The 27,295-nt window shown below is 45.5% G+C and overlaps 3 protein-coding genes across 3 annotated transcripts; 2 read left to right on the forward strand and 1 right to left on the reverse strand.

Annotated features, from left to right (window-relative positions):
• Positions 1–1,196: 1,196 nt before the first annotated feature.
• LOC111611094 lies at positions 1,197–4,533 on the forward strand. Its single transcript, XM_023346723.1, has 2 exons — positions 1,197–3,701; positions 4,174–4,533. The coding sequence occupies exons 1-2, from the start codon at positions 1,290–1,292 to the stop codon at positions 4,531–4,533; spliced, it is 2,772 nt and encodes a 923-aa protein (XP_023202491.1). The 5' UTR covers positions 1,197–1,289.
• Positions 4,534–5,869: 1,336 nt separating this feature from the next.
• LOC111611095 lies at positions 5,870–10,383 on the forward strand. The gene is made up of 5 exons (XM_023346724.1): positions 5,870–5,900; positions 8,096–8,281; positions 8,379–8,633; positions 8,790–9,026; positions 9,097–10,383. Exons 1-5 carry the CDS (start codon positions 5,870–5,872, stop codon positions 9,432–9,434), a joined length of 1,047 nt encoding a protein of 348 aa, XP_023202492.1. The 3' UTR covers positions 9,435–10,383.
• A 2,805-nt stretch (positions 10,384–13,188) lies between these two features.
• On the reverse strand, positions 13,189–26,197 carry LOC111610979. Its single transcript, XM_023346350.1, has 8 exons — positions 24,256–26,197; positions 24,075–24,176; positions 21,838–22,167; positions 18,338–18,679; positions 17,105–17,434; positions 16,688–17,032; positions 16,398–16,473; positions 13,189–13,586 (listed from the first exon to the last, which is right to left on the reverse strand). The coding sequence occupies exons 1-8, from the start codon at positions 24,710–24,712 to the stop codon at positions 13,544–13,546; spliced, it is 2,025 nt and encodes a 674-aa protein (XP_023202118.1). The 5' UTR covers positions 24,713–26,197; the 3' UTR covers positions 13,189–13,543.
• Between the last annotated feature and the right edge of the window lie 1,098 nt (positions 26,198–27,295).

Consider the following 27,295-nt stretch of genomic DNA (forward strand, 5'->3'; position numbering starts at 1 on the left):
ACCGCCAAGCTAAAATAGCAATCGATCCTCTCTTTGGTGACATATCTGATAGTCGCTCACCCATAGCTGCTAAGATGAACCAAAAAGGAAAGCAGGCCGTGAAAAAGGAGTTTCGTGGAAGCAGTTTTGCAACCAATGTTGTTCCTGAATCCAAAGAGCCTCAAGAAAGAACTGCCAAGGTCAAGCCTGCTAGCAATGGAAAAGCGGTGAACGCCTTTGATAAACCCTGTCTGTACTGTCAGCAGTCACACGCTCTTGCTTCATGCAGTAAGATCAAAGGCCAGTCTCATCAAGAACGAGTGGAATTCCTGAAATCAAAGGGTCTATGTTTTAGTTGCTTGATTCCTGGCCATCTCAGTAAATCCTGTGAACGAAAAATAGAGTGCAAAGAATGTGGATTTAAGCACCCTGATATTCTGCACAAAGAAAAAGATGGCAGTTCCGCCTCACCAAGAAAGAATGATGGCGCTACTGGTGAAGAGTTGCTAGCTGCTGAGGTTCCCATCACACAGGAGTCTTGCGCCCTCACAGGGGCCGGAGAAGCTGATTGTGTGCTGTGGATAGTACCAGTGAAAGTCAAGTCGAAGAATAGTGAACAGTATGTGGAAACGTACGCCTTTCTAGACCCGGGAAGCACGGCAACATTCTGCACGGAAGACCTGCAAAAGAAATTGAATGTGAAAGGGAAACCAACCAAAATACGTCTCAGCACCATGGGTCAAGATGCACCAGAAAACCAGAAGCTCATGGACAGTCTGGTTCTATCAGAGCTCAAAGTGTGTGGGCTGGAGGACAGTATGTACGTCGAGTTGCCCAAGGTGTTTACTCACAGCAGCATACCTGTTCATGCCGGAAACATACCCAAGCAGTCTGATATCCAACAGTGGCCTTACCTAAGTGAAGTGAACTTGCCAGAGTTAAAGGCTGATGTAGGCCTACTTATTGGAGCAAACTGTTTGAAAGCGTTGAAGCCCTGGCGCATCATTAATGGCCAGGATGGAGGTCCTTACGCCATCAAGACGACCATAGGCTGGGTTGTGAGTGGACCTGTAAGGAGAAATGAAGCGGAGAATGAAACACCTCACTCATTCGTGAACAGAATCTCATTGGTGGAGATAGAGAACCTGTTGATCCAACAGTACAACACTGACTTCCCGGAACGCAATTATGAGGACAAGGAAGAGCTGTCTCATGAAGACAAAGTTTTTCTGCGGTCTGTGGAAAAGACAACAGTTTTTAAGAATGGGCATTACTGTGTCGGATTGCCACTCCGTAATGAGAAGCTCCAGATGCCTAACAATCGTAGTGTGGCAGAGCAACGCATTGCGTCTTTGGAAAGGAAGTTCAGGAAGAGTCCTGAGTTCTTTGAAGATTGTAAGAATTTCATGAAAGCAATCATTACCAAGGGCTACGCAGTCCGGGTTCCAACAAACCAACTGACCCGAGAGGACAACAGGGTGTTCTATATACCGCACCATGGAGTCTATCACCCAAAAAAGAAGAAGCTTCGGGTGGTATTTGACTGCACATCCTCCTACCAGGATCGGTGTCCGAATAGTGAGTTGCTCCAGGGGCCCGATCTGACCAATACGTTGGTTGGTGTCCTGCTCAAATTCCGGGAGGAGCCTGTAGCAGTAATGGCAGACATTGAGTCAATGTTCTATCAAGTTAATGTGCCAGAACATGATGCAGACTTACTCCGCTTTCTTTGGTGGCCCAACGGCAGATTAGACGAGCCCATGGAGGAATTCCGAATGACAGTGCATCTTTTTGGAGTCACTTCTTCTCCAAGTGTGGCCTCATATGCACTGAGAAGAACTGCGGAGGATCACAGAGATACTGTATCTCCAGACGCAGTTCAAACAGTCCTGCGCCATTTCTACGTAGACGACTGCCTGAAAAGTGTAGCCACAGAAAACGATGCAGTGAGACTGGTCAAGGAACTTCAAGCTTTGTGTAGCAATGGAGGGTTCACCTTAACAAAGTGGATGAGCAACAGCAGAAAAGTGCTAACATCAATACCTGCAGAGCACAGAGCCACTGAAGTCAGAGACCTGGATTTACGACACGACACTCTACCAGTGGAAAGAACACTTGGTGTGCAGTGGGACACAGAATCGGATACTTTCCTGTACAAAATAGAGCTGCAAGACAAGCCAGTGACCAGAAGAGGTATCTTGTCAATCGTCAACTCCATCTACGATCCTCTTGGCTTTCTGGCGCCGGTTATTTTGCCTGCTAAACTTTTGTTGAAAGATCTCTGTAAGGAACATCTTGACTGGGATGAAAACCTTGATGGAAAGCATGCTGAAGGGTGGAGCAGATGGCTTGAAGATGTCACCTACCTCTCCAACTTCCATGTGAGTAGATGTTTGAAACCCATCAACTTTGGATGCACTATCTCAGCGCAGTTGCATAATTTTTCGGATGCCTCAGAATACGCCTACGGCACTGTGTCTTATCTACTGCTGGAGAATGAACATGGCGAGAAACACTGTGCTTTCCTTATGGGAAAAGCAAGAGTGTCCCCACTGAAGAAAGTCACGATCCCTAGGCTTGAGTTGACCGCGGCGGTTGTCGCAGTAAAGGTCGACAAGATGTTGCACGAAGAATTGCAAATACTACTGCAACAATCTGTCTTCTGGACAGACAGCACTACGGTGCTTAGATACATTGACAGTGACACAGTACGTTTCAAAACGTTTGTTGCTAACAGAGTTTCAATGATCCGAGAAGCAACCAAGCCCTCACAATGGATGTATGTCAGAACAGATGAGAATCCTGCAGATCAAGCCAGCAGAGGCCTGAAGGCAAAGAGCTTGGTCGAAGGAGGAATGTGGATAAGTGGACCAGACTTTCTGCTGAATGAAAAGGATTGGCCAGAACAGCCTGTGCGAAAGAAGGAAAGCCTTGAAGATGACCCAGAGGTCAAGAATACAGTCGCTGTTCACATGGTCAAAGTTGAAGAAGGTATGGCACCAATGAACCAGCTACTTACCTATCACTCTGATTGGAACAAACTGAAACGATCAGTGGCTTGGATTGTAAAGGTAAAGCATGCTCTGAGGGAGCATAAAGAAGAACGCAAAGAGGCATTAAGAACAATCAGTCAGACCGAACTTGACCCTGAAAAACAAAGAAAAAAGTTAGAACAACATATGAAGAAATTTCAAACTGAAAAGACAATACTCACCTTGGATGATCTGGACGCTGCTGAAGCAGAAATAATACAGTTCAGTCAAAGACAACACTTTGAGGAAGAAATCAAGGTCCTGAGAAATGGAAGCCAGCTCAATCGCAACAGTGTGCTGTATAAACTTGACCCGATTCTTCAAGATGACACCTTAAGAGTAGGTGGAAGACTTAACAAGTCTGCTATGCCAGAAAGTGCCAAACACCCAATGATTCTTTCTAAACATAGCAAAGTTGCCACTTTGATCTTGAGGGACGTACATCAAAGAACAGGCCACTGTGGACGCAATTATGTGTTGGCACAAATAAGACAGAAATATTGGATTCCACAAGACAATTCTGCAATCAGGAAGATCATCGGTCAATGCATGGTGTGCCGTCGGATGACTGGCAAGTTGGTGAGCAAAAGATGGCAAGCTTGCCTGAAGATCGCCTCCTTCCAGACCAACCTCCTTTCACGAACACTGGCGTTGATTACTTCGGCCCGTTTGAGGTTAAACGGGGCCGGGGTACTGTCAAGAGATACGGGGTAATGTTCACGTGTCTCACTCTCCGAGCTGTGCACATTGAAATTGCTGACAGCCTTGATACGGACTCCTGCATAAACGCCATCCGCCGTTTTGTATGTAGGAGAGGTCAAGTTACCACCATGAGGTCAGACAATGGCACAAATTTTGTGGCGGCTGAACGAGAGCTAAGGGAAGCCATCCAACGGTTGGATAATGAAAGAATTGAGAGAGTCCTACAACCAAAGGGGATAAAGTGGATATTCAACAGCCCAGCTGCCTCTCATCAAGGTGGGGTTTGGGAAAGGCAAATTCGCACTGCACGAAGAATTCTCAATTCCCTACTGAAAGATCAGTCAGTGAACGACGACGGTCTACAGTCGAGAGTATAATCAATGGTAGGCCGCTCACAAGTGTTTCAGATGATGCCAATGACCTTGACCCTTTAACCCTGAACCATTTGCTACTTCTGAAGGCTCAACCAACACTGCCTCCAGGCGTCTTCAGCGAAGATGACATCTACACCAGAAGAAGGTGGAAGCAAGTTCAATATCTCGCAGACTTATTCTGGGCTCGTTGGACACGCGAGTATCTTCCACTTCTTCAGGAGCGACAGAAATGGCTGAAGCCTAAAAGAAACTTCATGGCAGGCGATGTAGTGCTTTTGGTGGACAGTTCCTCCCCCCGCAACTCCTGGGTCATGGGAAGAGTGGTTGAAACACTGCCAGACTCAAGTGGAGCAGTGAGAAGAGTGAAGTTGAAGACCAATACCAGCACGCTGGAGCGACCTGTGAACAATCTATGCCTGCTTCAGGAAGCTACGCCAGAGGACTAATGAAGAAGACAAGTTTATATGTGGACATTTTTTTTATTTAAGGATTTTGGCTCTTGGTGTTTTAAGTTCATAATTGCTTCGTTTTCCAGCCTAACCAATTAGGGGCCGGGTAATGTAAGAGCCAGTTAATGGGGAATTCATATAGAATAATAATTTAGATTAAAAATGTATAAATATGCTTAATTTAATTTTAAGAAATTCATGATGAGTATATTTTCTAGAATGTATAACTTAGTTAATATAAAGGGATACTTTTATTGTGAAAAGTAATTTTGGCTTCCACTACGTAATGCATAACATTAATATTGCCCGTATGCACGTTTGAGGTCAGATTGCAGTTGGATTCGGTGGAAGCAACACAATTTTTTGACCGATCTGTACCGAGCCTTTCATTTCTTCTGTAAGTGAACTTTTGGAGTTCTTTAAGTAAACATCATAAAAGAAGACTTGGTTCAGTCGAGTGATTCAAATATTGGTTGTTAGACAAACTGCAAAGGTGGTACAACGAACTTTTGGGACGCAGAGTGACACTACAACACCAATAAAAATCTCTGGTTAGTTTTAGAAGCTAAGAGCTGAACAGCATCCTGATGGAAGGAGGAGCTAAAATGTGGAGTTTTATACTGGATTAAATAAATGAATCCTGAGAAAATCAGATTCTGGGATCAAGTTGGATTCATTTTGGAAGATCTGGTCGATGTTTTCCTCTTGGCTGGTCCAAAAGAGACGCCAGGTCAACATGTGAAGAGAGGAAACGTCAGAAGGTCATGTGGAAGGACGACCTTTATCCTGATTGGTCTGTTGGTGGCTCTGCTTTCTGTTTCTATTTATGTATTTGTAAATCAGTGGGCCTGTTCTGTTAAAATCAATATGTTTAAAAAATAAACATAATAAATCTGAATGAAAGCTGATCTAGTGAAACTAAACACTGAGATTATATGAATAATCTGGGCTGAAGTGAGAAAACCAATCAGAAGGAAAACATCTCCAGATTATTACTGATTCATCAATGAATGAATTTTAACTCCAGTTCATCCAGAATAATCCCTGATTCAAGTTTAATATGATAATCCAGACATGCAGGTTCTAATCTGGAATAATAATCTATAATCTATCAGGTACAGACATAGAGCAGGTTCTAGATCTGCTTAATCTGATGTAATCTACATGATTCTAGACAATCTAATGGTGTAATCTGGAATAATCTGGTATGGAGCTGATCTAAGGTCAGATGAAGTGAAACCTCTGAGCTCAGAGACAACAGGAAGTGAAATCTCTCTGAAAACCTCCTGACAGGAAGTGATGCGCTCTCTGGCGGCGCCTTCATCCAGACGACATGAAGTCTTCCTCCGGCCGCCTGCTGATGGGTGAGTCCAGCGTCTGTCCATCTGGGACCAGGAGGGACAGACGGACCGTCTGGTTCTGGTCCACTGAACCAGAACCAGAACATTTAGTCAGATTAAATTTGTTGTTAATCATAGAAATAAACTGAATATCAGAGATGAACTGATCGGACTCTGGTTCTGGTTCCTACAGCAGCAGGAAGTCGGTTCTGGACCTGCTGCTGGTTCTGGACCTGCTGCTGGTTCTGAACCCGCTGCTGGTTCTGGACCAAGCTATCTGAGGAGAAACAGAACAGAATAAAAGCAGATGCTGTTTCTATTCTACATCATCTAGCTCTATATTCCTTCACTGAGACTTTAAATATTACTCTAGTTTATAAATCACTGAACGGATTAAAGTTCTGCTGCTGGATCAACCTGCTGGTTCTGGTTCTGGTTCTGCATCCAGAACCAGAACAAAAAGAGGAGACACAGCATTCAGCTTCTATGCAGCATAGATCTGGAACCCATTTCCAGAAAGCTGTGAAACAGAAACTGAGTTTAGCAGAAAATAAATGTTTCACATCCAAATCACTTTAAACTAAAAATCTTCCTGGTTGGAGATGATTTTGAAACATAATCAGTGAAATATTGATAAACATATTTGACTTTGTTTTGATGGTTGAACTGATCAGACATTAATATTTACTGGTTTCCTGTATGAAATCTTTTATGTCTTTGTATTTTTGTGATGTGAAGCTTTGAACTGTCTAGCCCGCCCGCCCTCTCTCTTCACCACGACGGACCGGTACAGCGCCCACTTGACGGCAGACGCTGCGCCAATCCGCCTGTCGATCTCCCGCTCCCTTCTTCCCCCATTCGTGAACAAGATCCTGAGATACTTGAACTCCTCCACTTGGGGCAGGACACCCCCCCTGACCCGGAGAAGGCACTCTACCCTTTTCCGGCTCAAGACCATGGCCTCGGATTTGGAGGCACTGATCCCCATCCCGGCCGCTTCACACTCGGCTGCGAACCGCTCCAGCGAGAGCTGCAGATCACGATCTGATGAAGCCAAAAGGACCACATCGTCTGCGAAAAGCAGAGATGAAATCCTAAGGCCACCAAATCGGATCCCCTCAACACCTTAGAGATGGTCTAGAGATTCTGTCCATGAAAGTGATGAACAGAATCGGTGACAAAGGGCAGCCCTGGCGGAGTCCAACTCTCACCGGAAACGAGCCCGACTTACTGCCGGCAATGTGGACCAGACTCTGACACAGCCAGCCAGTTATTCTTTTGGTTAAAAGTTATTTCACCTGGTGATCATAATAATGTTTATAAATATTTTCAAAACTTTTAGACTTATGAGAAAATGAATTGTCACATGGTGACATAACTACTTCTTAACTGGTCCGTATTTGGCCTGGACAGAACCGGTCCAGGTCTGTCCTGCTTCAGGTGAACCGTCCCATCATTCCCAGTCTGGTCCCAGTCTGGTTGACATCCAGTTTGCTGTGCCAGCAGAATGCCAGAACCGGACCGGGTCGGTCTGCTATGTGTGAAACATCTCTGCTCCCTTTCAGCCCTGATCATCAGTCCTAAGGAGACATTTCATATAAACATTCAAGCATTGAAACCTTTATTTATTTTCAATATGATGCACTAAATTAAACCTCATTAAAAGCCTAAACACAGCAGGTCTGACACATTAATAAATATTGTAATTCATTTTAACTCAGTCTCTGTTTCTTTCTAATTTTATTCAGTTTTTTCTGCAGTTTAGAAATCATTTCAAATCTCAAATCCATGAAAGCGCTAGCTTAGCACAGCCTCACTACCTGCACATTATCCTGCTTATGCTAGTGCTGCCTTCAAGGAGTGTGGGAAATTTCAGTATCAAAGAATTGCAGGTTGGCTAGTTCTTTATTTAGACCATAGATGAAGACATTATGGCGTCTTCTGGTCTGTATGAGCTGAAGGCTAACCGTGTGTAGCTAACCGTAGTTAGCTACACGTGGTTAGCTACACGCAGTTAGCTAACCGTAGTTAGCTAAACGCGGTTAGCTAAACGCAGCGCTGCAGCTAAAGGTCAGAATGAGCCATAAACTCCGCAGCTTCCTGTACTTTGGTCTCAAACTCTCAGCTCACAGTCAGAGTTCAGTTCATGTCCAGGTCAGAGGTCATATCCAGAAGGGATTTTGATTATTGATTGATTATTGATTGAGTTTCTCAGTGAGTAAAGTTAAAATGTCTGCCGTCTGCACCAGTCAGAGTAAATCAATCAAAATGGCCGACGGCGTTTAGAAAAACAACATGGAGGACGATCCATCAGTTCGTCCCTCCAGGTTTCACCTTCTCTCTGTTTCCATGGCAACCTGCAAGTGTCTCTGTGCTGCTGCTGTGTGGAGCGTCTGCGTCTCCAGGTGAGTTGATTGTTCTACCAGAGCCTGAGGTCCAGTCCGGTCCGGTCCGGTCCGGTCCGGTCGGTGAGGTGAGACGTTTCCTCCGTCTGTCCTCCAGTGTCTCTGTCCGTCAGTCCAAACCTGCAGCAGTTCTTCATCGGGGATTCCTCCGTGTCTCTGAACTGTCTTCATGAGGGACGGACAGCAGAGGGATGGACGGTGAGGGGGACCGGACCGGCTGGGGACTGTGGACCGCCTGATTCTGGTTCCGGTCCATCCTGTGTCCTCAGCCTCTCTGGACCTTCAGCTGGACGGTTCTGGTGTGAAGCGTCTTCTGGCCAGAGGAGTGACAACGTCAGCATCACGGTGCTGGGTGAGGACATGTCCACACCTGTAAACACCTGTCCTCCAGTCCACCTGTCCTCAGTGTCTCAGTCAGAACCAGGACGACCCGTCTGGTTCCTCCTGCTGACCCGGTTCTCCTGGTTCTGAAGGTCCAGTAGAACCCCTGACCTCTGCTCCTGTCCAGGTAAAGGCCTCATCCTGGAGATCCCGGCCCTTCCTGTCAGAGCAGGATGTGATGTCACGCTGCGCTGCAGGCGCAGTAACGGTGACATCACTGCGGCGTTCTTCTTCGTGGGTCAGCGCCGGCTGGGATCCGGACCAGAGCTGGTTCTCCAGCCGGTCCGCCGGGCCGACGAAGGCTCTTATTGGTGCTCCACGGACCGGTTTGGGAGGTCTCCTCTCAGCCTCCTGAGGGTCACAGGTCAGCCAGTGACATCACTTCCTGTTTCCAGAGCTGAGCAGATAAAGCAGCGTCCTTCATCTCTCTGCAGATCCTCCTCTTCCTCACGCCACCACTCCTCCTCCTCTGGTGTCGGGTCCAACCCGTCCTTCATCGTCTCCTCCTCTTCTTCCTCCTTCATCGTCTCCTCCTCTTCCTCAGGCCTCAGGTGTCTCGGTTCCTCGCCTGCTCTGCCACCTGCTGGTCATCTGTCCGTACTGCGCCTGCAGCGTCCTGCTGCTGCTCAGGTGCTGCAGCAGGAAGTCGGGTGGAGCTCCGCCCCCTCACCTGGCCTTTCTGGCTCCGCCCACAGGGTCCCAACCCACCGTCGCCATGGAGACCGCACAGCCTGCAGAGCTAGACCTCGTCACCACGGAGCACAACTTCTGAAGCTGGACCCTCCAGAACCACTGACCAGGTTCTGGTACCAGTCAGAACCAGTCCTGGTACCAAACATCTGGACCTGGTACCAGCTGTTGGAAATATTAGTGTAATTATGCTAATTTTAATGCTAGTTTAAACTTTAGTGCTTGTTGAAATATTAGATTGTTTTAAGTTTGATTTTAGGTTTGATTTAGATTCAGAGTTTAATCAATAGAACATTTTTTTAGGTATATTGATCACGATTTGATGAAAATTAGTCTAATCAGTAGTTTTTATATTAGATCACATTATTAATAATATATAAATCATAAATTCATCTGAAATTGTTTTAGTTATTTATAAACCAAAGGAGCTGAAAACTAATCAGAAAATATTGAGTGTAAAAAATGTTTTAGTATTAAAATCTGTTCATGTCTGTTTTATCAGAGTTTGAAGATTTTATATGAAACATGTTTTAATTTTATAATCTGCTGTTTGATGCCCTGGGTCAGAGGTCAGAGGTCAGCAGAGCTCAGTGGTTCAGGAACCAGTTAGAAATGAGAAACACAGATGCTGATAAACTTTGGTCTCGTTTTCTTCAGTAAAATGTTTATGAAATAAAAACATCTATAGTTGGTAAAGATCAGCAGGGTTAACCAGCCATGGATCATCTGGGCCTCAGTAAAACCTGCCTGGTCTCTGGTTGCTAACAGCAACATTACAGCTGGTTGAGTCTAAACTATGTTGGACCATCAGACAGTAGAAACACCTGGAGATAAAAGTAATGGAGCTAAAACAGCCAATCAGATCACTGGATCTGTCTGAACGCCACTCAGTGTCTCTGAAGGCGACTTTGTGTTTCAGTATTTTTCTAAGGTAATTAATGATCCTTTCTGGCTTTGGTTTCTGGTGATCATGATGAGATGTTGATGTGATTTTATGCATTTGACTGAATAAATTCTGATTATGAAGTTGAACAGTTTCTGCTGTCTTTATAGTTTCATTTTACAAACATTAACGACCTGAGAGACCAGAGAACAAGAGCAACAGGTAGAAAATGTAAAACTTCATCTCAACAGTAATCTCAAGGTTCACAACTTTAATAGACAAAAAGAAGAAGAAAGACAAATGAAGTGGATTTAACTCATGAGGAGAGCAGAGAGTCTGATTGTCTCTAAACTCTGAGGATCTTTTCTAGTTTCTCCTTTATTTTCATCATAACATCCTGATTTATTGACCAGCTGATCTAAAAGGCTGGAGGGAAACAAAACCTGCTAACACAAACTCATAAACCTTTTCTATACAATAAAATCTCCTGTGTTCCTGCATGTGAGGACTAAAGGCAGTTCCTGTATCTCAGGGTCACAACCTTTGACCTTTAGCCTGTGGGTATTTTCCTCATCAGGTCAGCTCTTAGTTCTGTTATCATCTGGTTTATCAGCTTCCTGGAGACATCGCTCACAAAAACATGACGGAAGAAAACAAAGAATCTCTCAGTCCTTAAAGTTCATTTTGAGTAAATATGAGATAAAATATATTTACAGTTCAAACATTTTAGTTTTAAATAAAGTCTCAGTAAACTCTCCTTCATAATTGTTAAATGATTCTTATGTTTCTCCAAAATTCACAAAACTTTGACTGAACGTTTGTTGGGACGTTTTGACTGAGATCGGCCATTTGGGGACAGAGGAAGCAATGACCTCTGACCTCTGACCTAGAGAGACAGCGAGTGGGATCCAACATGTTACCATGGTTTCAGGAAGGGGTTGCTATGGTTACAGGTTTCCAAACAGTCCTCATGTAGAGATGTGCAACATGACCTCAGTATCAGTGGCTGGACCTGAAGACCTGGACCTGGACCTGAAGACCTGGACCTGTCTGAGTCCAGGCTGGCTGTTGGTCCCATCATTAACAATGCTGGAGTTTTATTTGCAACAGTTGACAGAATCACAAACCCTCCTGTGACGTTACGCCTGAATTCCAATGTATTGCTGCCTGCAACCAGTTTTCCAGCTTCTTTTCAGAGAAAATTAATAAAATCAGAGGATTAATCTGAACATCCACTATAAAGTCAGTACCAATGCTGAGCCCAAACAAAACAAATACAGGAAAAATGACCCAATTTCAACTACTTAATTATAAAACCCTACAGGAAATTATAAGTCAATAAGCTCCAGTTCCTGCTGTCTGGATGTTCTAGATCTATAACTCTAGAACATTTCTTTAAGAAAGTCCTGCCTGTTATTGCTGCTGATCTGATCCAGATAGTAACTCATCGCTCTCATCAGGCGTTTTCCCCCAGGCTCTGAAAACAGCAGTAATCAAACCACTGATAAAAAAGAACAATCTGGACAAATCACTAATGCAGAATTACAGGCCGACCTCTGACCTCTGACCTCTGATTCATCAGCAAAGTTATTGAAAAAGCTGTTTAAACAATTAAATAGTTTCCTAACAATAACCAACCGCTTTGACTCCTTCCAGTCTGGTTTCCATGGTTACCACAGCACAGAGACTGGCCTAGTCAAAGTGTTCAATGACATCCATATAAATACAGACTGTGGCAGAACCACAGTGCTGGTTCTGTTGGACCTCAGTGTTGACCATGACATATTACTGAATCGACTGGAGAGTTGGGTCGGACTCTCCGGTCCAGAGCTTAACTGGTTTGAATTCTACATAAAGAACAGGGATTTCTTTGTTTCAATTGGAAACTTCTCATCAAAGAGGTCAAAGGTCACATGTGGGGTACCCCAAGGTTCAATCCTAGGACCCATTTTATTCAATATTTATATGCTCCCACTAGCTCAGGTTATAACAGGAAATAATATTAGCTACCATAACTATGCAGATGACACACAGCTCTACATTACGATGTCACCAGGTGACCTTTGACCCCATCCAATCACTGAACAGATGCTTAGAACAGATAAATGTGTGGATGTGCCAAAACCTTCTCCAGTTGAACAGAAACAAAACTGAAGTTATTATTTTTGGACCTAAAGAGGAACGATCTAGAGTTATAGATCTAGAGTCATAGATCTAGAGTTATAGATATAGAGTCATAGATCTAGAGTTAATGCACAGCTTCAGTTATTACAACTGAAAACCAGTAGTGATGGACTCTGACCTGAACCTCCAGAGCCACATAAAGACAGTTACAAAGTCGGCCTTCTATCACCTGAAGAACATTTCCAGGATTAAAGGACTAATGTCTCAGCCAGATCTAGAGAAACTCATCCATGCCTTCATCTTCAGTCGTATTGATTATTGCAACAGCGTCTTCACAGGTCTGTCCAACAAATCAATCAAACAGCTGCAGCTGATCCAGAATGCTGCTGCTGGCGTTCTGACTAAAACCAGGAAGATAGAGCACATAACACCAGTTTTAAAGTCCCTCCACTGGCTCCCTGTAGCTCAAAGAATAGACTTTAAAATCCTGTTGTTAGTTTATAAATCACTGAACGGCTTAGCACCACAATACATTAAAGATCTGCTGTTGTTGTATCAACCTTCCAGACCTCTCAGGTTCTGGTTCTGGTTCTGCTCTGCATCCCCAGAACCAGAACCAAACGAGGAGAAGCAGCTTTCAGCATCTATGCACCACAAATCTGGAACAAACTTCCAGAAAACTGTAAAACAGCTGAAACACTGACTTCTTTTAAATCTCAACTAAAAACCCACCTGTTTAGGATTGTATTTGAAATGTAATCAATTACAAATTTATTGATGGAACTTGACTTAATGATTGATTCTATATTGCATTGTGATTCTGTGTTTGTAATGATGTAAAGCACTTTGAAATGCCTTGCTGCTGAAATGTGCTATACATATAACATTTGATTGATTGATTGATCATCTTGGATGTAGATGTAGAGCATGTAGAGTGGCTGAGGAAACAGCCGTTGCTGGTCCAGAGGAAGGAAACCCTCTGAGGTCAGAACCAGAGTTTTTCCTTCCACAGTGAAAGTTCTGGTTCCTCACAGGCTGACAGAAACATGGCGATGATCCTGGAAGGTTCTGGATCAACTGGTACTGGATCTGGTCAGGGTTCCTGGTACCAAACATGTTCTGGAAACATCCAGAGCTGACCCAGAACAATAATCCAGAAGAAGAACCGAGCCTTGATCCAGAAGTCAGTCCTGATTCATGGATGAGTTGAAGACCAGCTGGACGTTCCTGGAACAGAAGAGATGTTCAGTCAGGAGATGAACTGAAATAATCCATGAGTGATAATCCATAACAATATCAGTCACTGTGCAGAGGAGAGAATAAAAGACTGATATTTACTAAATGATACCAGAACCCAACAGGTCCGTTCATCTGGAATCATCTAAAACCAGCTGATAAAGAGGAAAAGGTTTCAGTATCAATTGGAACAATAAACCTTCAGGATAGAAATCTGAACTCAGAGGATCCCAGGGATCCTTAAGGATCTCTTAGTGACTCAGCTACAGATCCATAGACCGTTATCATGATCCTCTTTGATTCATGCTGAGGTTACCGAACCAGAACATCGATCAGTTAAATCAGGTTCAATAAAAGAAAAATTAAACATTCCTTTTTCTTTTTAAGGTTTTATTGTCTCTATTGGACAATGGTCAGACAGGAAAGTGGGTAACAAGAAAGAGGGAAGACAAAAGTCACCAGGCTGGGAATCGAACCTGTGACAGCCTCATTGAGGACGGTAGCCTCCATGGTTTACCTCTGTGACGCCGCAGAACATTTTCTATGACCTTTGTTAAAAAAACATCCACCTGCCAACAAATGAAGCCAAAGTCAAACCCAGAACAATCAGCCAGGATGTGAGGCTGAAACTCAGGCGACCAGGAGACTGTTGGCCTCTAGAGGTCCAACAAGACTGACCAGCAGAGGCAACCTGCAACCCTGACCTGGAAGGACTCAGTGTTGCTCTGAACCATCTGCAGTAGTTCCCTCTCTGCAGTAGTTCCCTCTCTGCAGTGGTTCCCCCTCTGCAGTGGTTCCCTCTCTGCAGTAGTTCCCTCTCTGCAGTGGTTCCCCCTCTGCAGTAGTTCCCTCTCTGCAGTGGTTCCCTTTCTGCAGTGGTTCCCTCTCTGCAGTAGTTCCCTTTCTGCAGTAGTTCCCTCTCTGCAGTAGTTCCCTTTCTGCAGTAGTTCCCTTTCTGCAGTAGTTCCCCCTCTGCAGTAGTTCCCTCTCTGCAGTGGTTCCCTCTCTGCAGTAGTTCCCTCTCTGCAGTAGTTCCCCCTCTGCAGTGGTTCCCTCTCTGCAGTAGTTCCCTCTCTGCAGTAGTTCCCTCTCTGCAGTGGTTCCCTCTCTGCAGTGGTTCCCTCTCTGCAGTAGTTCCCTCTCTGCAGTGGTTCCCTCTCTGCAGTGGTTCCCTCTCTGCAGTAGTTCCCTCTCTGCAGTGGTTCCCTCTCTGCAGTAGTTCCCCCTCTGCAGTGGTTGCCCCTCTGCAGTGGTTCCCTCTCTGCAGTAGTTCCCTCTCTGCAGTGGTTCCCTCTCTGCAGTGGTTCCCTCTCTGCAGTAGTTCCCTCTCTGCAGTGGTTCCCTCTCTGCAGTGGTTCCCTCTCTGCAGTAGTTCCCTCTCTGCAGTAGTTCCCCCTCTGCAGTGGTTCCCTCTCTGCAGTGGTACCCTCTCTGCAGTGGTTCCCTCTCTGCAGTGGTTCCCTCTCCACTGTCTGAGCAGACGATGGGTCAGTTATCATTCACAGCCTTTGGGCCTTTAATCTGGGCCACTGATACGACAACAGAGACAGAAAAACTCAAAGATGAATGTGAAATTCCCACAGAAGAAGAGAAATCAGAGCTGAAGCAGGTTTAGACTAATATGACCAAAGAGAAGAAAATAAATGTTTTGTTCATAAGGTAATAATGTCATCATGGGGCGTGCCGTGGTGGTGTAGCGGTTAGCACGACCCGTATTTGGAGGCCTTGAGTCCTCGACGTGGCCGTCGCGGGTTCGACTCCTGGACCCGATGACATTTGCCTCATGTCTTCCCGCCTCTCCTTCCCTGTTTCCTGTCAGCCTGCTGTCATATAAGGGACACTAGAGCCACAAAATACCCCCTGGAGGGGTAAAAAAAAAAAAATAATGTCATCATTACTTTATCTCAGCCCAAACACTTGATGAATGGATCTCTCACTGCGAGGTGATCAGTCTCCCTCAGGTACTAACGGGAAAACCCGTCCTGGTCAGGCAGGAAAGCTAACGACCTCTGCTGGAAGCCCAGGCAGAACCGCTGGTACCATTGGAACTGGTGGTACCAGCGGTACCACCAGGAGGAATCTCTCATTGACGTTGAACAGAAGTGGCTTCAGCGTCTCCTGCAGTGGTTGGACAGCAAAGGATTTTACTCATCTCAGTTTGGTCAGTTACTCTAAGGACCAGCCTGGAGCTTCGAAGGTTTCTAGATAATCCTCCTTCCCCTCCAGCAGGTTAGAAGAAAATAATTCACATGTGAACCAGCAGAGTTTGATTTTATGTAACTTTTGTAACGTCAGCCATGATGTTCTCCAGCTCAATGAAGGTAAAGTAAGCAAGATGATTTTATTTATATCACATTTTCAGCAACAAGGCAGATCAAAGTGCTGGGAGACTCAGCCTGATCAGCTGGTTTGAGTAACTGGTCCCAACACTGAATCGTGTTTCTCGGCTCCACTGGATCCTTCAGTCACACGGCAACATTCACCCTCTGACCCTGCAGAGCTACTGGATAGTAGCCACAGCTGCCCTGGGCCAGGCTGCCAGGCACTGGCGCCCCCTGTTGGTCCATCTGACCACCAGCAGCAGGCAAGGAGAAGTGCCTGGCCCAAAGGCACAACGACAGAGATGGAGGGAGTGGGGAGTCACTCAGTCCATGAGGGACCCAGTTTACTGCTGAGTGGGGAGCAAACATGTCAGCAAAGTCATTTCTGTCGATAACCAATCAGAGCAGAATGATGATGACCAATCAGAGCAGAATATTTCTGATGATAACCAATCAGATGGTGGATCAGGAGGATTCTTACTCTGGAGTTGGGTCTCTGGATGTTTTCCTCTTCTTGCAGCACAGCAGTCGGTCTGTGAAGCTGCCATCCAAAGGTTCTGCAGACAAACCAGAAGGAACATCAACTGATCCAGGATGTGACTGAAGCTACAGCTAAAAGCTAACTGTGACCTGTGTTGGTCTTTGGGATTACAGGAAGTCTAACGGTTCTGCTCTCTTCAGAACATGAATCATCAGATTGGTGGTTTTCTGGACCTGCTGCCCTGTTAGCAGCTTGTGATGGTTCTGATCCGACTGGTTCCACCTACTGACCTCCAACACTGAGCGTCACCATCTTCATGTGTTGGACCTCCTCCCCGCTGTAGACGGTGCATCTATAGAGGCCGTTGTCTTTAGGACGGGGACGCTGCAGGACCAGACTCAGGTCTCCAGACGTCAGCAGGTCTTTGTCCATCTCTGTGTCGCCATGGTAACGGTAACCCAGGACCTGTTTGGGTGAATGAATTTCTCCGTTCTTAAAGGTGATGACCTCCGTCTGTTTGGAGTCCGGGCGGGTCCACTCCACCCTGATGTCCTCGTCCAGAGGAGCAGGGATTTTAAAAGGAAGTGACACCGATGGGTCCCCGTCTGTGACCTTCACGACCTCCGACTGAAAACCTGAGAGTCAGAGCAGAAGGTGAGCCGAACCAGAGCTGGTTCTGATGAGGAAGATGAGCTGCCTTCACTGACCTCTGAGTATGAGGACCACCACCTTCTGCCGGAGGATCTTTCTGTCCTCATTGTAGACGCAGCAGGAAAACACACTGTTAGTCAGACAGACATTATTGATCATCAGGCTGAAGTCTCCAGTCCTCATCAGGTCTTCATTCATCGTGTGGCCTTCATGGTCCTGAGCTGATGAGTCCTGGCCTCGGTAACATCTGTAGACCAACTTATTCCCTCGGTCTGACAGGCTCCACTCCACAGCAGAGGCTTCAGCCAGCAGGGGAGACGCCACCTTAAAGGGAAGAACAACCGACCTTCTGCCCTCCTCCACAGAAACCTTTTCTACCTGGTGGACTGAGAACAGAACGTCATACTAGACATGATGCGTTTACTGACCTCAGTGATGCGTTTACTGACCTCAGTGATGAGTTTACTGACCTCAGTGATGCGTTTACTGACCTCAGTGATGAGTTTACTGACCTCAGTGATGCGTTTACTGACCTCAGTGATGAGTTTACTGACCTCAGTGATGCGTTTACTGACCTCAGTGATGAGTTTACTGACCCCAATGATGCGTTTACTGACCTCAGTGATGCGTTTACTGACCTCAGTGATGAGTTTACTGACCCCAATGATGCGTTTACTGACCTCAGTGATGCGTTTACTGACCTCAGTGATGAGTTTACTGACCCCAGTGATGAGTTTACTGACCTCAGTGATGCGTTTACTGACCTCAGTGATGAGTTTACTGACCCCAATGATGCGTTTACTGACCTCAGTGATGCGTTTACTGACCTCAGTGATGCGTTTACTGACCTCAGTGATGGGTTTACTGACCTCAGTGATGCGTTTACTGACCTCAGTGATGCATTTACTGACCCCAGTGATGCGTTTACTGACCTCAGTGATGCGTTTACTGACCTCAGTGATGAGTTTACTGACCCCAATGATGCGTTTACTGACCTCAGTGATGCGTTTACTGACCTCAGTGATGCGTTTACTGACCTCAGTGATGGGTTTACTGACCTCAGTGATGCGTTTACTGACCTCAGTGATGCATTTACTGACCCCAGTGATGAGTTTACTGACCCCAGTGATGCGTTTACTGACCTCAGTGATGCGTTTACTGACCTCAGTGATGAGTTTACTGACCTCAGTGATGCGTTTACTGACCTCAGTGATGCGTTTACTGACCTCAGTGATGAGTTTGCTGACCCCAGTGATGTGTTTACTGACCTCAGTGTTAACGGTACCAACCTTTGACATGGAGCATCAGAACTTTCCGTTTCAGGATCCTCCCATCCTGGTCGTTGTAGACGGTGCAGATGAAGATGGCGCTGTCCTCCAGCCGGGGGCAGTTCAGGGTCAGGGTGAGGTCTCCGGTCCTCAGAGCGTCAGGATTCATCTGGGTCCGGTTCAGATACTCCTGGTTCTGTCTGTCTGACTGGTTCTGACTGTTCTGGTACTCATGGACAGAGTTGTGTTGGTCAGTGCGGCTCCACACCACTTTGCTCTCTGCAGGCAGGTCAGCTGCGGTTCTGAAAGGCAGAAGGACGAACTCTTCTCTGTCGGCGACCTCCACCTCCTCCATCAGGCTCTCTGTCAGGAGGAGAACCAGAACCATTTCAAACCAAATACCAAACAGAGATTTAAGGAGCCCTGATGGTTCTGAACCCTCACCATAGTAGTGAGCACTGCTAACTAAAAAGCTACTGCGCTAACCGTAAAGCGCTAACCATAAACATTTGTTCTGCCAACGCTACAGCAACATTTGGAGGAAACTCAGTTCAGCTGCTGGTGTTCACAATTTTCTTCTGTCAGTCACGACCCAAAGCTGTGACCATAGATAAGGGTAGGTCAGAGGTCAGAGGTCAACCGGTAAACCGAGAGCTTTAGACTCAGCTCTCTCTTCACCAGGACAGACCAGCACAGCGCCCAGACACTCCACCAATCCGCCTGTCCATCTCCTCCATTTCTCCTTCATCCATGAACCTGAGGTACCTGAACTCCTCCAGTTGGGTCAGAACCCCGTCTGACCCCCTCTGACCCCCCTGACCCCCTCTGACCTGGAGAAGACCCTTTACCCTTTTCCAGCTCTAGACCCTCAGATCTGGAGGCTCTGATCCTCATCCTGGTTGCTTCACACTCGGCTGCAAAAAGCTCCAGTGAAGCTGCAGCCAACAGAACCACAAGAAGCAGCGACGGGATCCTAAGGCCCCAAAACGGATCCATCAACCTGAACTTTAGGCTCCACTAACTGGTCAACCCTCTTCAGACCAGTGAGGTCTGGGATCTGAACCAGTAGCTGGAGACACACTCTGTGGTGGGCAAAGGCGTAGGAACCGGGGGGTCAGGGGGGGACGTGGCCCTCCCCAATATCGGAGGCATTCGTCCCACCTAATAATTTCACTGCAGTTGCAAAACATTTTGAAATCTAAAATAATTAATTTATAGTAAATTAATGAGGAAAAGTTTTAAAACCATCATAGTTTGAGTCACTAATGGTTTTATTTAGTATATTTTGTAACTCTGACAGTGAATTCACATACAAGGTTGTTGAATAAAAGATGATGAACCATCATCCTTTATTCAACACCATACAGACGATACTCCAGATTTTCTTTTTGGGGTCAGGAGGTTTTTTATTTTCTTTACTTTATAAAGTCACTACATAAAAAAAATATTCCTAAATGAATATATACAAAATCCCTCAATATGTTTTATGTGTCAAAGAAAATAGAAAATAATAAATAGAAATAGAAATGTGCAAAAGTAAGAATGTTTGTTAATATATTTAAATAAAGGTTTAAAATGTTTAATACCAAAATATGTCACATAAAAACAGGAAACATTAAAAGTTTAAGCTTTTATTGATCCTAATGATCTGGAACTTTATTCATCTTCATTTCCTAAATTTGTCTCAGACATTAATGAATTAATGACTGTCAGTGTTTTGATTTTTAGATTTCATCTCCTCCCTCCTACTCTGCTGTTTATCTAAATCTGATTTGCAGACGCAGTAATCAGCACCTTCAACCTTCACTTCCACTGATTAAATTAAACATTTACAGGCTAACAGACGCGACTCTCTGCAGCTTTAATAGTATCTTTGTGCCTCCAGTCAACATGTTGCTGACAGAACGGTCAGGAAATGTTTCTCCTGTTTCTTTTATCTCGGTGGCTCTGAATCTTACGCTAAGCTCAAAGCTTTTTATATAGTTGTTTTTGGGAAGACTTTGTGTTTCCGATATCTTTTCCACTGTGGCTGATTGGTTCGTTGTTTCTGTGTTAATAGGAGATCTGAGCGCCGTGTAGCGATGCTAAGTCCAGATCAGCAGCACATCTGGTTCCTCCTCTGAGATGTTGGATATTAGATCAGAATCACCTCAAAGCTGAACAGAAATTTCTCCATAGCCTCCAAACTCGTCACACATCTGAGTTTTTACCTCAGACACCATCCAATGCTTGAACTCCTGTTCCTATTGACTGACTCTGGAACATGCATCTGTTATCTCATGTGTGTCCACAGCAGGGTCAAGGGTTGCCATCCCAACAGGCCCAGATGGGCCACAGCTCCGGTTAACCTCCTCAGGAACACGGCCAACTCTGACTCAATAACACTCTCCTCCCCAGAACATGTTTGAAACTCTCCTTTGGGTCAGACTGAGGTCTCCGGCCAGAGGTGCCAGAAGGTCTGCGTTCCCAGCAGACCCTCACAACACGTTTGGACCACCAGGTCTGACCGGCTTCCTCCCCCACCACCAGAGCCAACTCACCACCAGGTAGTGGTCAGTGGACAGCTCCGCACTTCTCTTCACCCGAGTGTCCAAGACATTCGGCCGCAGATCCGATGAAACGATGACAAAGTCGATCATCGAACTGCGGCCTAGGGTGTCCTGGTGCCAAGTGGTCATATAGACACCCTTATGCCTGAACATGGTGTTCGTTATGGACAATCCATGACGAGCACAGAAGTCCAGCAACAGAACTAACAACAGTTCAGCCACCTGAAGGTGGAGGGAGGCTACCCTCTGGTTCACCGGGGTAAACCCCAACGTACAGGCGCCCAGATGGGGAGCAACAAGTATGCCCACTCCTGCCCCACGCCTCTCACCGTGGGCAACTCCAGAGTGGAAGTATGTCCAGCCCCTCTCAAGGAGGCTGGTTCCAGAACCAGAGCCATGCGTCCAAGTGAGACCGACTATTTCTAGCCGGAACCTCTCAACCTCACACACTAGCTCCGGCTCCTTCCCCACCAGAGAGGTGACATTCCACGTCCCAAGAGCTTCTGCAACCGAGGATCGGACCGCCAGGGCCCCCTCCCTCTGCCGCCACCCATCACACAATGCACCCGACCCCTTTGGCCCCTTTGGCCCCTCTTACATTTGGTGGGCCCATGGGAGGGGCCCACCAAATGTAAGACACACTTACATGGGCCCCCCCTCCCATGGGAGGGGGGGCCATGGGAGGGGGGGCCCATGTTTTCTGTTCGGGCCGAAGAGGTGGAGGCTGTGTGCTCCACCTACAGGCGCAGTTCCAGAGGAGACCCCCTGTGATCAGAAGGTCTTTAGCTGCTCTGTGTCTGATCGTCACCTTTGACCTGAGCCTGACCCTCCAAGGGAATAATTTATTATGAAAACAGGTTTTAGATCTGATTTATAAATAAATCTTTATGGCGTTTAAGAATTAAACACTTTCTATGTATCAGGTAAACGGTGGAAATGTATATTAATGCTGAAACATGATGTCAGACTGACCTTTGACCCTGAGAGTCACAGCTTTCTGCAGCAGCTTTTCTCCTCCTCTGTAGACGACACAGTCATAAACCCCAGAGTCGTTCAGCTGGGGGGTCCTGAGGGTCAGGCTCAGGTCTCCGCTCTCCTGCAGGTTCGGTCTCATCTTGGTCCGGACCCGGTTGTCCTCCGGTAGCTCAGACCGAGTCTGGCCGTTCTCAAACACATGGATCCTGATGTTCTGGTCAGAACGGATCCACTCCACTCTGACATTGTGAAGACGTTTCTGAGTTTTAACCGGCAGCAGGACGGACTTCAGCCCCTCCCTGATCTCCACCGTCTCAGATGGAAGAACTGAGACGAAACGAGAACACGGCAGAGAGTAAAGCTCAGAGAGCCGCTGGACGCCACAGAACCAGAACCTTGGAGAACCTCAGGGCGGGACACTTCTGTAGGGTTCTGCAGCCGTTCTGTTTTTAGACATCAGCTGGTTTATCCTCTAGTGACCAATGAAGGTTATCCTGCAATAGTCAGCCCCGCCCACTCCTCACAACTTCACAGGGCTGCCTACTGACCAGTTCTCCGTCTAACAGGTCCGGAAAATCTCTGAGACCTGGGTATTACCCTAAAAGTACTCTATAAGAGATAATCTATTTAAACTGGTGGCGAAAGTGACTCGTCTAGCTCTAACTACCTCCAATCCAGAAGTTATGACCCTTTACAGTTAAGAAACAATCAGCTGAGTAGCCCTCGCAGCTGCATAATCCCAATAACCACTTCTGTTAACGGTAGCCCACTTTCTAAATCATAACTTGCACTTGGAACCGGCTAGATTATGTTTAGTGACTTAGATGTAAGTCCCAGGGTCATTATTTACTCTCACCAAAGGAAATTATGAAGCCTCCTATTTACTGGAATCATGTACATTAGTTTTACCTTAATTAAAAGAACTGGACAAAGATTAAATGACTCTATTAATTCCAATGTCCACCAACCTCATTAGAATTTTATAGTATAAATTTATTAAGCAAGCTTAAGCAGGGATATGCGACATACAAATCAATAATCAATCGTATGTAGATCAAAAACAGTGTAATAAAATTTACATGTACAATCATACTACCCTGTCTCCTTTCCCTAAGAGTTAAGTCGCATGTTCTGAAATGGAATTTCAATGAGCAGATTCAACTCATACCCAGACGATGGTGGATCTTTGGCAACAGGAATTTCTAGCATCCTTGGTTGAGGTCTTTGCCTTGTGTAGGAAAACCCTCTTTAGGAAGGGAATAAAGCAGAACGGGTCTGAATCCTTTTGCAAAACCCAGTTCCTCATCCCTGGGGGAGCTTTGTCCTTCCTCCAAGTCTTGTTGCAGAGTTTAAAGTTGCTGGGTTGAGACGAGACCAACGGTCGAATGAAGAACCAGAGATGGGGCGATGGGACCCAGTCCTTTCTTGGCGGTGTGAAGTCTGAGCTCCTCCGTGGTTCTGAAGTGTGGTCCGTAGCTTAATCTGCTCTTGCAAGTTGTCTCTTCTTCTGCGCCGACGGACTGGGAACGGCTGGTTCCTCTTTTCAGCCCCTTTTTATGCATCCCTCCACCATGTGTGTGTATGGGGAGGTTTGGTCTACGTGACTTTCTTCACATCTGCTGTCTCTCATGAAAAAGCCCCCACATTTCTCAACCTGTTTTTGCTGACCATAGTGGAAAGTCCCGTACTTCTCCTTTCTCCGTTGCTTCAGCCAAACTCAACACACCACCCATCCTGTGTTCCCTGGCCATCTGTTCAGAACTGCTTGCGACATTTCCTGTTTCAGGGCTGTACTGCATTCCTCTCTTGTTCTATAACTCACTATTATTTATTATAACTCATTAAACACATTCAACCTGTTGTTAAACCTGTTTGAATCGATTTCTAATGATTACAACTTCACATTATCACAAGTTTGATCCTTAGTTAATAATCAATCACATCTCTCACTTATTATAATTCATCAACCATAATCTTTCCACAGTTAAATCATTACAGAAATCATTACAGATCACATTTCAGAAAATGCATTTCAGAAGGTTATTGTGATTACTTGTATTTCAGAAGGTTATTGTGATTACTTGTATTCATTTTACTATTCATCCATATTCAATTTAATTAGCTTTTAATCAAACTACAAGATTACTTATTTTCTCTCAGGCCTCTATGCACCTTTTCTGCATGCACCCGGAAAGATCTCACACCCTATGCCAGTTTTCTTGACACCAACATACCTGCTGCTGTCGGCTTCTTTTTTAATCTGTGGTACAAAACAACAAGAACCACCAGAACCACCAGAACCACCAGAACCCAGGGCCAGACCGGAGCAGGAGCTTCTGCAGACATCATGAACACAGAGCGGTTCTGAACATGTTGACATGCCCGAAGAGCATCCAGAGAAGCTGCAGCCCTGACCTTTGACCTGCAGCTCCACGGCCTCCTGGTGCAGCTCTTCTCCCAGCCTGCGGACCGTGCAGGTGAAGGTCCCGCTGTCGGTGAAGCTGGGTCTCCTCAGGGTCAGGCTGAGATCTCCGGTCCGCAGAGCGTCCTCCATCATGGCCGTCCGGCCTTCGTAGCGCCGGTTCTGGTCCTTCAGGTAATCGCCGTCCGGCTGGCGAACATGGACCGTAGGGATCCGCAGGTCATCTTGGTCCCAAACGGCTGTAGAACCATCAGACTCAGAAACCTTTACCTGACAGGGCAGCTGGACAGACTCCGCCCCCTCAAACACCTCCACCTGGAGTCCTGAGGCATGCTGGGAAACTGAGGACAGAGACAAGAAACTATCTGAGGAAATCTGATGGAACTGAGTTTCTAAGACACGAAGCAGGAACCCTGAGGAACTCATCCATCCCAGAACCGATCTGCTCATCCTGGTTCTGTTCTGAAAAGGAGGATCAGCAGAGATGATGAACAACAGACGGACGGACGGACGGACGGACGGACGGACAGACAGACAGACAGGCAGGCAGGCAGGCAGGCAGGCAGACAGACAGACAGACAGACAGACGGTTCATCAGGACGTTTCTGTGAAGCTTCGTCTCTACAGTCCAGGAAGTTATTTAGTTCAGAAGAGTTACATTTCACCCTCAGATCTGTTGTTGGTGGGATTCATGGATCCATAATGCATTATGAATCTATACCTGCATTATGAATCTATACCTGCATTATGGATCTATACCTGCATTATGGATCTATACCTGCATTATGGATCTATACCTGCATTATGGATCCAGGTAGAGCAGAACCAGAGAACCAGTCCTTTGATTAATCAAGTCCAGTTTATTAGCTGATTAGCACATTTGAGCAACAAGGCAGTTCAAAATGCTTTACATCATAAAAATATAATACATTATGAAACAAGAAATGAACATTACATTAAAAAGCCATCAACTAATATATTGATCAATGTTTTATTGATTATTAATCAAATCAGCTGCAAACATCTGGGTTTTAGTCTGGAGCTCAGAGTTTAAATGAAACTCTACATGTTATACACCTACATTAACCAGGTGTAGAACTGGTTAATGTAGAACCAGGTGGTGTAGAACCGGGCGGTCTCTCTATCCTCCTGGTTCTAGTCAGAACTCCAGCAGCAGCGTTCTGGACCGCTGGGTTGTCAATCATACCTGTGAAGACGCTGCTGCAGGAATATTTAATAACTTCTCTGATCATTTTTCATCATCAGTCCAGGCTGTAATCTGTCCTGATTAACTTCATTAATATGCAGACATTTCTAGGTGTTCTGTTCTTCATCTGCACCGGAATAATCCTGAAATTAATCCCAGTTTATGGCTATTTTACAGATTATATTCCCAGTTTTATGAGCTTTATTTTGAAATTCTGTCTAATTAATATGTCAGGAGATCAGATTTATTCATTTGTACAGAAACAATCTTTACTAAACATTTATATGATCAACACGCTGATTTTAGATTTCCAGATTTATTTCACTCAGAAACACAGCAACCATCGGAGCTTTTATTTTGAAAGTTCTGACATATTACCCGAACTTTTCCAGAACCTGAGATTCATTTAGTTCTAAACTTCCAGCTTCTCGACTCCCCGGTACCGGACTGATTACCGGTCCGCTCCTGGTTCCGAATGTGTTGGTTCATACCGAGCAGGAGGTCACTTACCGAGCAGAACCAGAACCAGAACCGGAACCAGGACCGGGACCGGGACCAGAACCACCAGCTGCTGCTGCAGAAACATCTCAGAGCTTCTGAACGTCTCTCTAATCCACGGTCAGAACCAGAATCCGGCCTGCAGGTCCAGATCGGAGTTCGGAGATTCTGAGTTTTTCTTTCAGTTTCTAACCCAGCCGTGACGTCACAGACCACTTTCCCCAGGTTCCTGGACTTCCGGTTTGACATCTGAAAACTTTCCAGGCTGAACCAGATTTAATGCTTCATTAGTCAAAAGTTCCTGATATTTATATTCAGAGCAGAAACCTTAAAAATATAAAGATTTACACTGAATTTGTTAAAAGTCCGTCCGTTTGTTTAACACTACGTTACCCATGATGCATCTGTTTGTAGTTTCAATCTCGTAGCTGAGCAAGAACTGTTGGCAGGAAGTTTCTGACCAGATTATTTACTATCAGAGGTCAGCAGTGTCACATTTCACCCTCAGCTGTTGTCATAATGCATGTGATGTCATCAGTTGCATGTGATGTCATCAGTTATGTTGTTGCTAGGATACAGACACAACACCCCAATGCATCTGTGGCAATATCTGATGATTTTACCCTTTAGGGAAGGAGACAGAGAGTTACTGAGGAAACAGAAGCAGCTCAAAGTAAAGATTGGAGACAACAAGGAGAAGAACAGGAAGAACCTGGAGGAAAAACTGCAGAAGAAGAAAATCAGAGATCAGAGGTCAGGGATGAAGAAGATCACAGTCTCCTAGCAACAGGAGGGAACACGTTCTGCAACAAGTTCAGCTCTTTATGTCTTGGGAAGGCAGAACGTCTTCAGTCAGAGGCTTCTTCAGAATCACTGTAACACAGACTGCTACAGGAGATCTTTCCTGCCAACAGCCATCACCATCTTCAATAACTCGTTAAAGAATCTGAATTCTGAATTAATGAGCTACAACATCATTTAATTTCCCTTAGAGGTTAATAAACTATATTTGAATTGAATTAATAGAGAAGTTGTTGTATTTTGGGACCAGAATATCTTCTGTCAGGTTCTTTTATCAGGTATCAAACTTCAGGCTCTCAGAAACAGATCAGACCAAACTGTCCACCAGGAGATTTAACCAAAACGCAACTCAATCTGAACCACTTCCGCTCTCTTTGCCCTCAGCGTTGTCTGTCAGGCTGATTACTTCTGCTTTCACTCACCTAATTTCTTTCATCATTGCTGGTAAAGAATCAGCTACAACCGCTTGTTGAATATACCTTTCATCTGAATTTAATGTGTAAGTTTGGAAGTTTATTTGTTGGAGC

This window comes from Xiphophorus maculatus, chromosome 14, assembly GCF_002775205.1.
Source record: "Xiphophorus maculatus strain JP 163 A chromosome 14, X_maculatus-5.0-male, whole genome shotgun sequence".
NCBI lineage: Eukaryota > Metazoa > Chordata > Actinopteri > Cyprinodontiformes > Poeciliidae > Xiphophorus > Xiphophorus maculatus.

Excerpts from the sequence above, each read along its gene's own strand:
- LOC111611094 (XM_023346723.1), top strand. The coding sequence starts at position 1,290 with ATGCCTAACAATCGTAGTGTGGCAGAGCAACGCATTGCGTCTTTGGAA. Across the intron at positions 3,702-4,173 it reads TGAGGTTAAACGGGGCCGGG|GCTCAACCAACACTGCCTCC; the intron begins GTACTGTCAAGA and ends CTACTTCTGAAG.
- LOC111611095 (XM_023346724.1), top strand. The coding sequence starts at position 5,870 with ATGAAGTCTTCCTCCGGCCGCCTGCTGATGG. Across the intron at positions 8,634-8,789 it reads CGTCAGCATCACGGTGCTGG|GTAAAGGCCTCATCCTGGAG; the intron begins GTGAGGACATGT and ends GCTCCTGTCCAG. Across the intron at positions 9,027-9,096 it reads CAGCCTCCTGAGGGTCACAG|ATCCTCCTCTTCCTCACGCC; the intron begins GTCAGCCAGTGA and ends ATCTCTCTGCAG.
- LOC111610979 (XM_023346350.1), bottom strand. The coding sequence starts at position 24,712 with ATGAGCAGATCGGTTCTGGGATGGATGAGTTCCTCAGGGTTCCTGCTT. Across the intron at positions 22,168-24,074 it reads AAAGAAGCCGACAGCAGCAG|TTCTTCCATCTGAGACGGTG; the intron begins GTATGTTGGTGT and ends GTTTCGTCTCAG. Across the intron at positions 16,474-16,687 it reads GGTGACGCTCAGTGTTGGAG|AACCTTTGGATGGCAGCTTC; the intron begins GTCAGTAGGTGG and ends GTTTGTCTGCAG.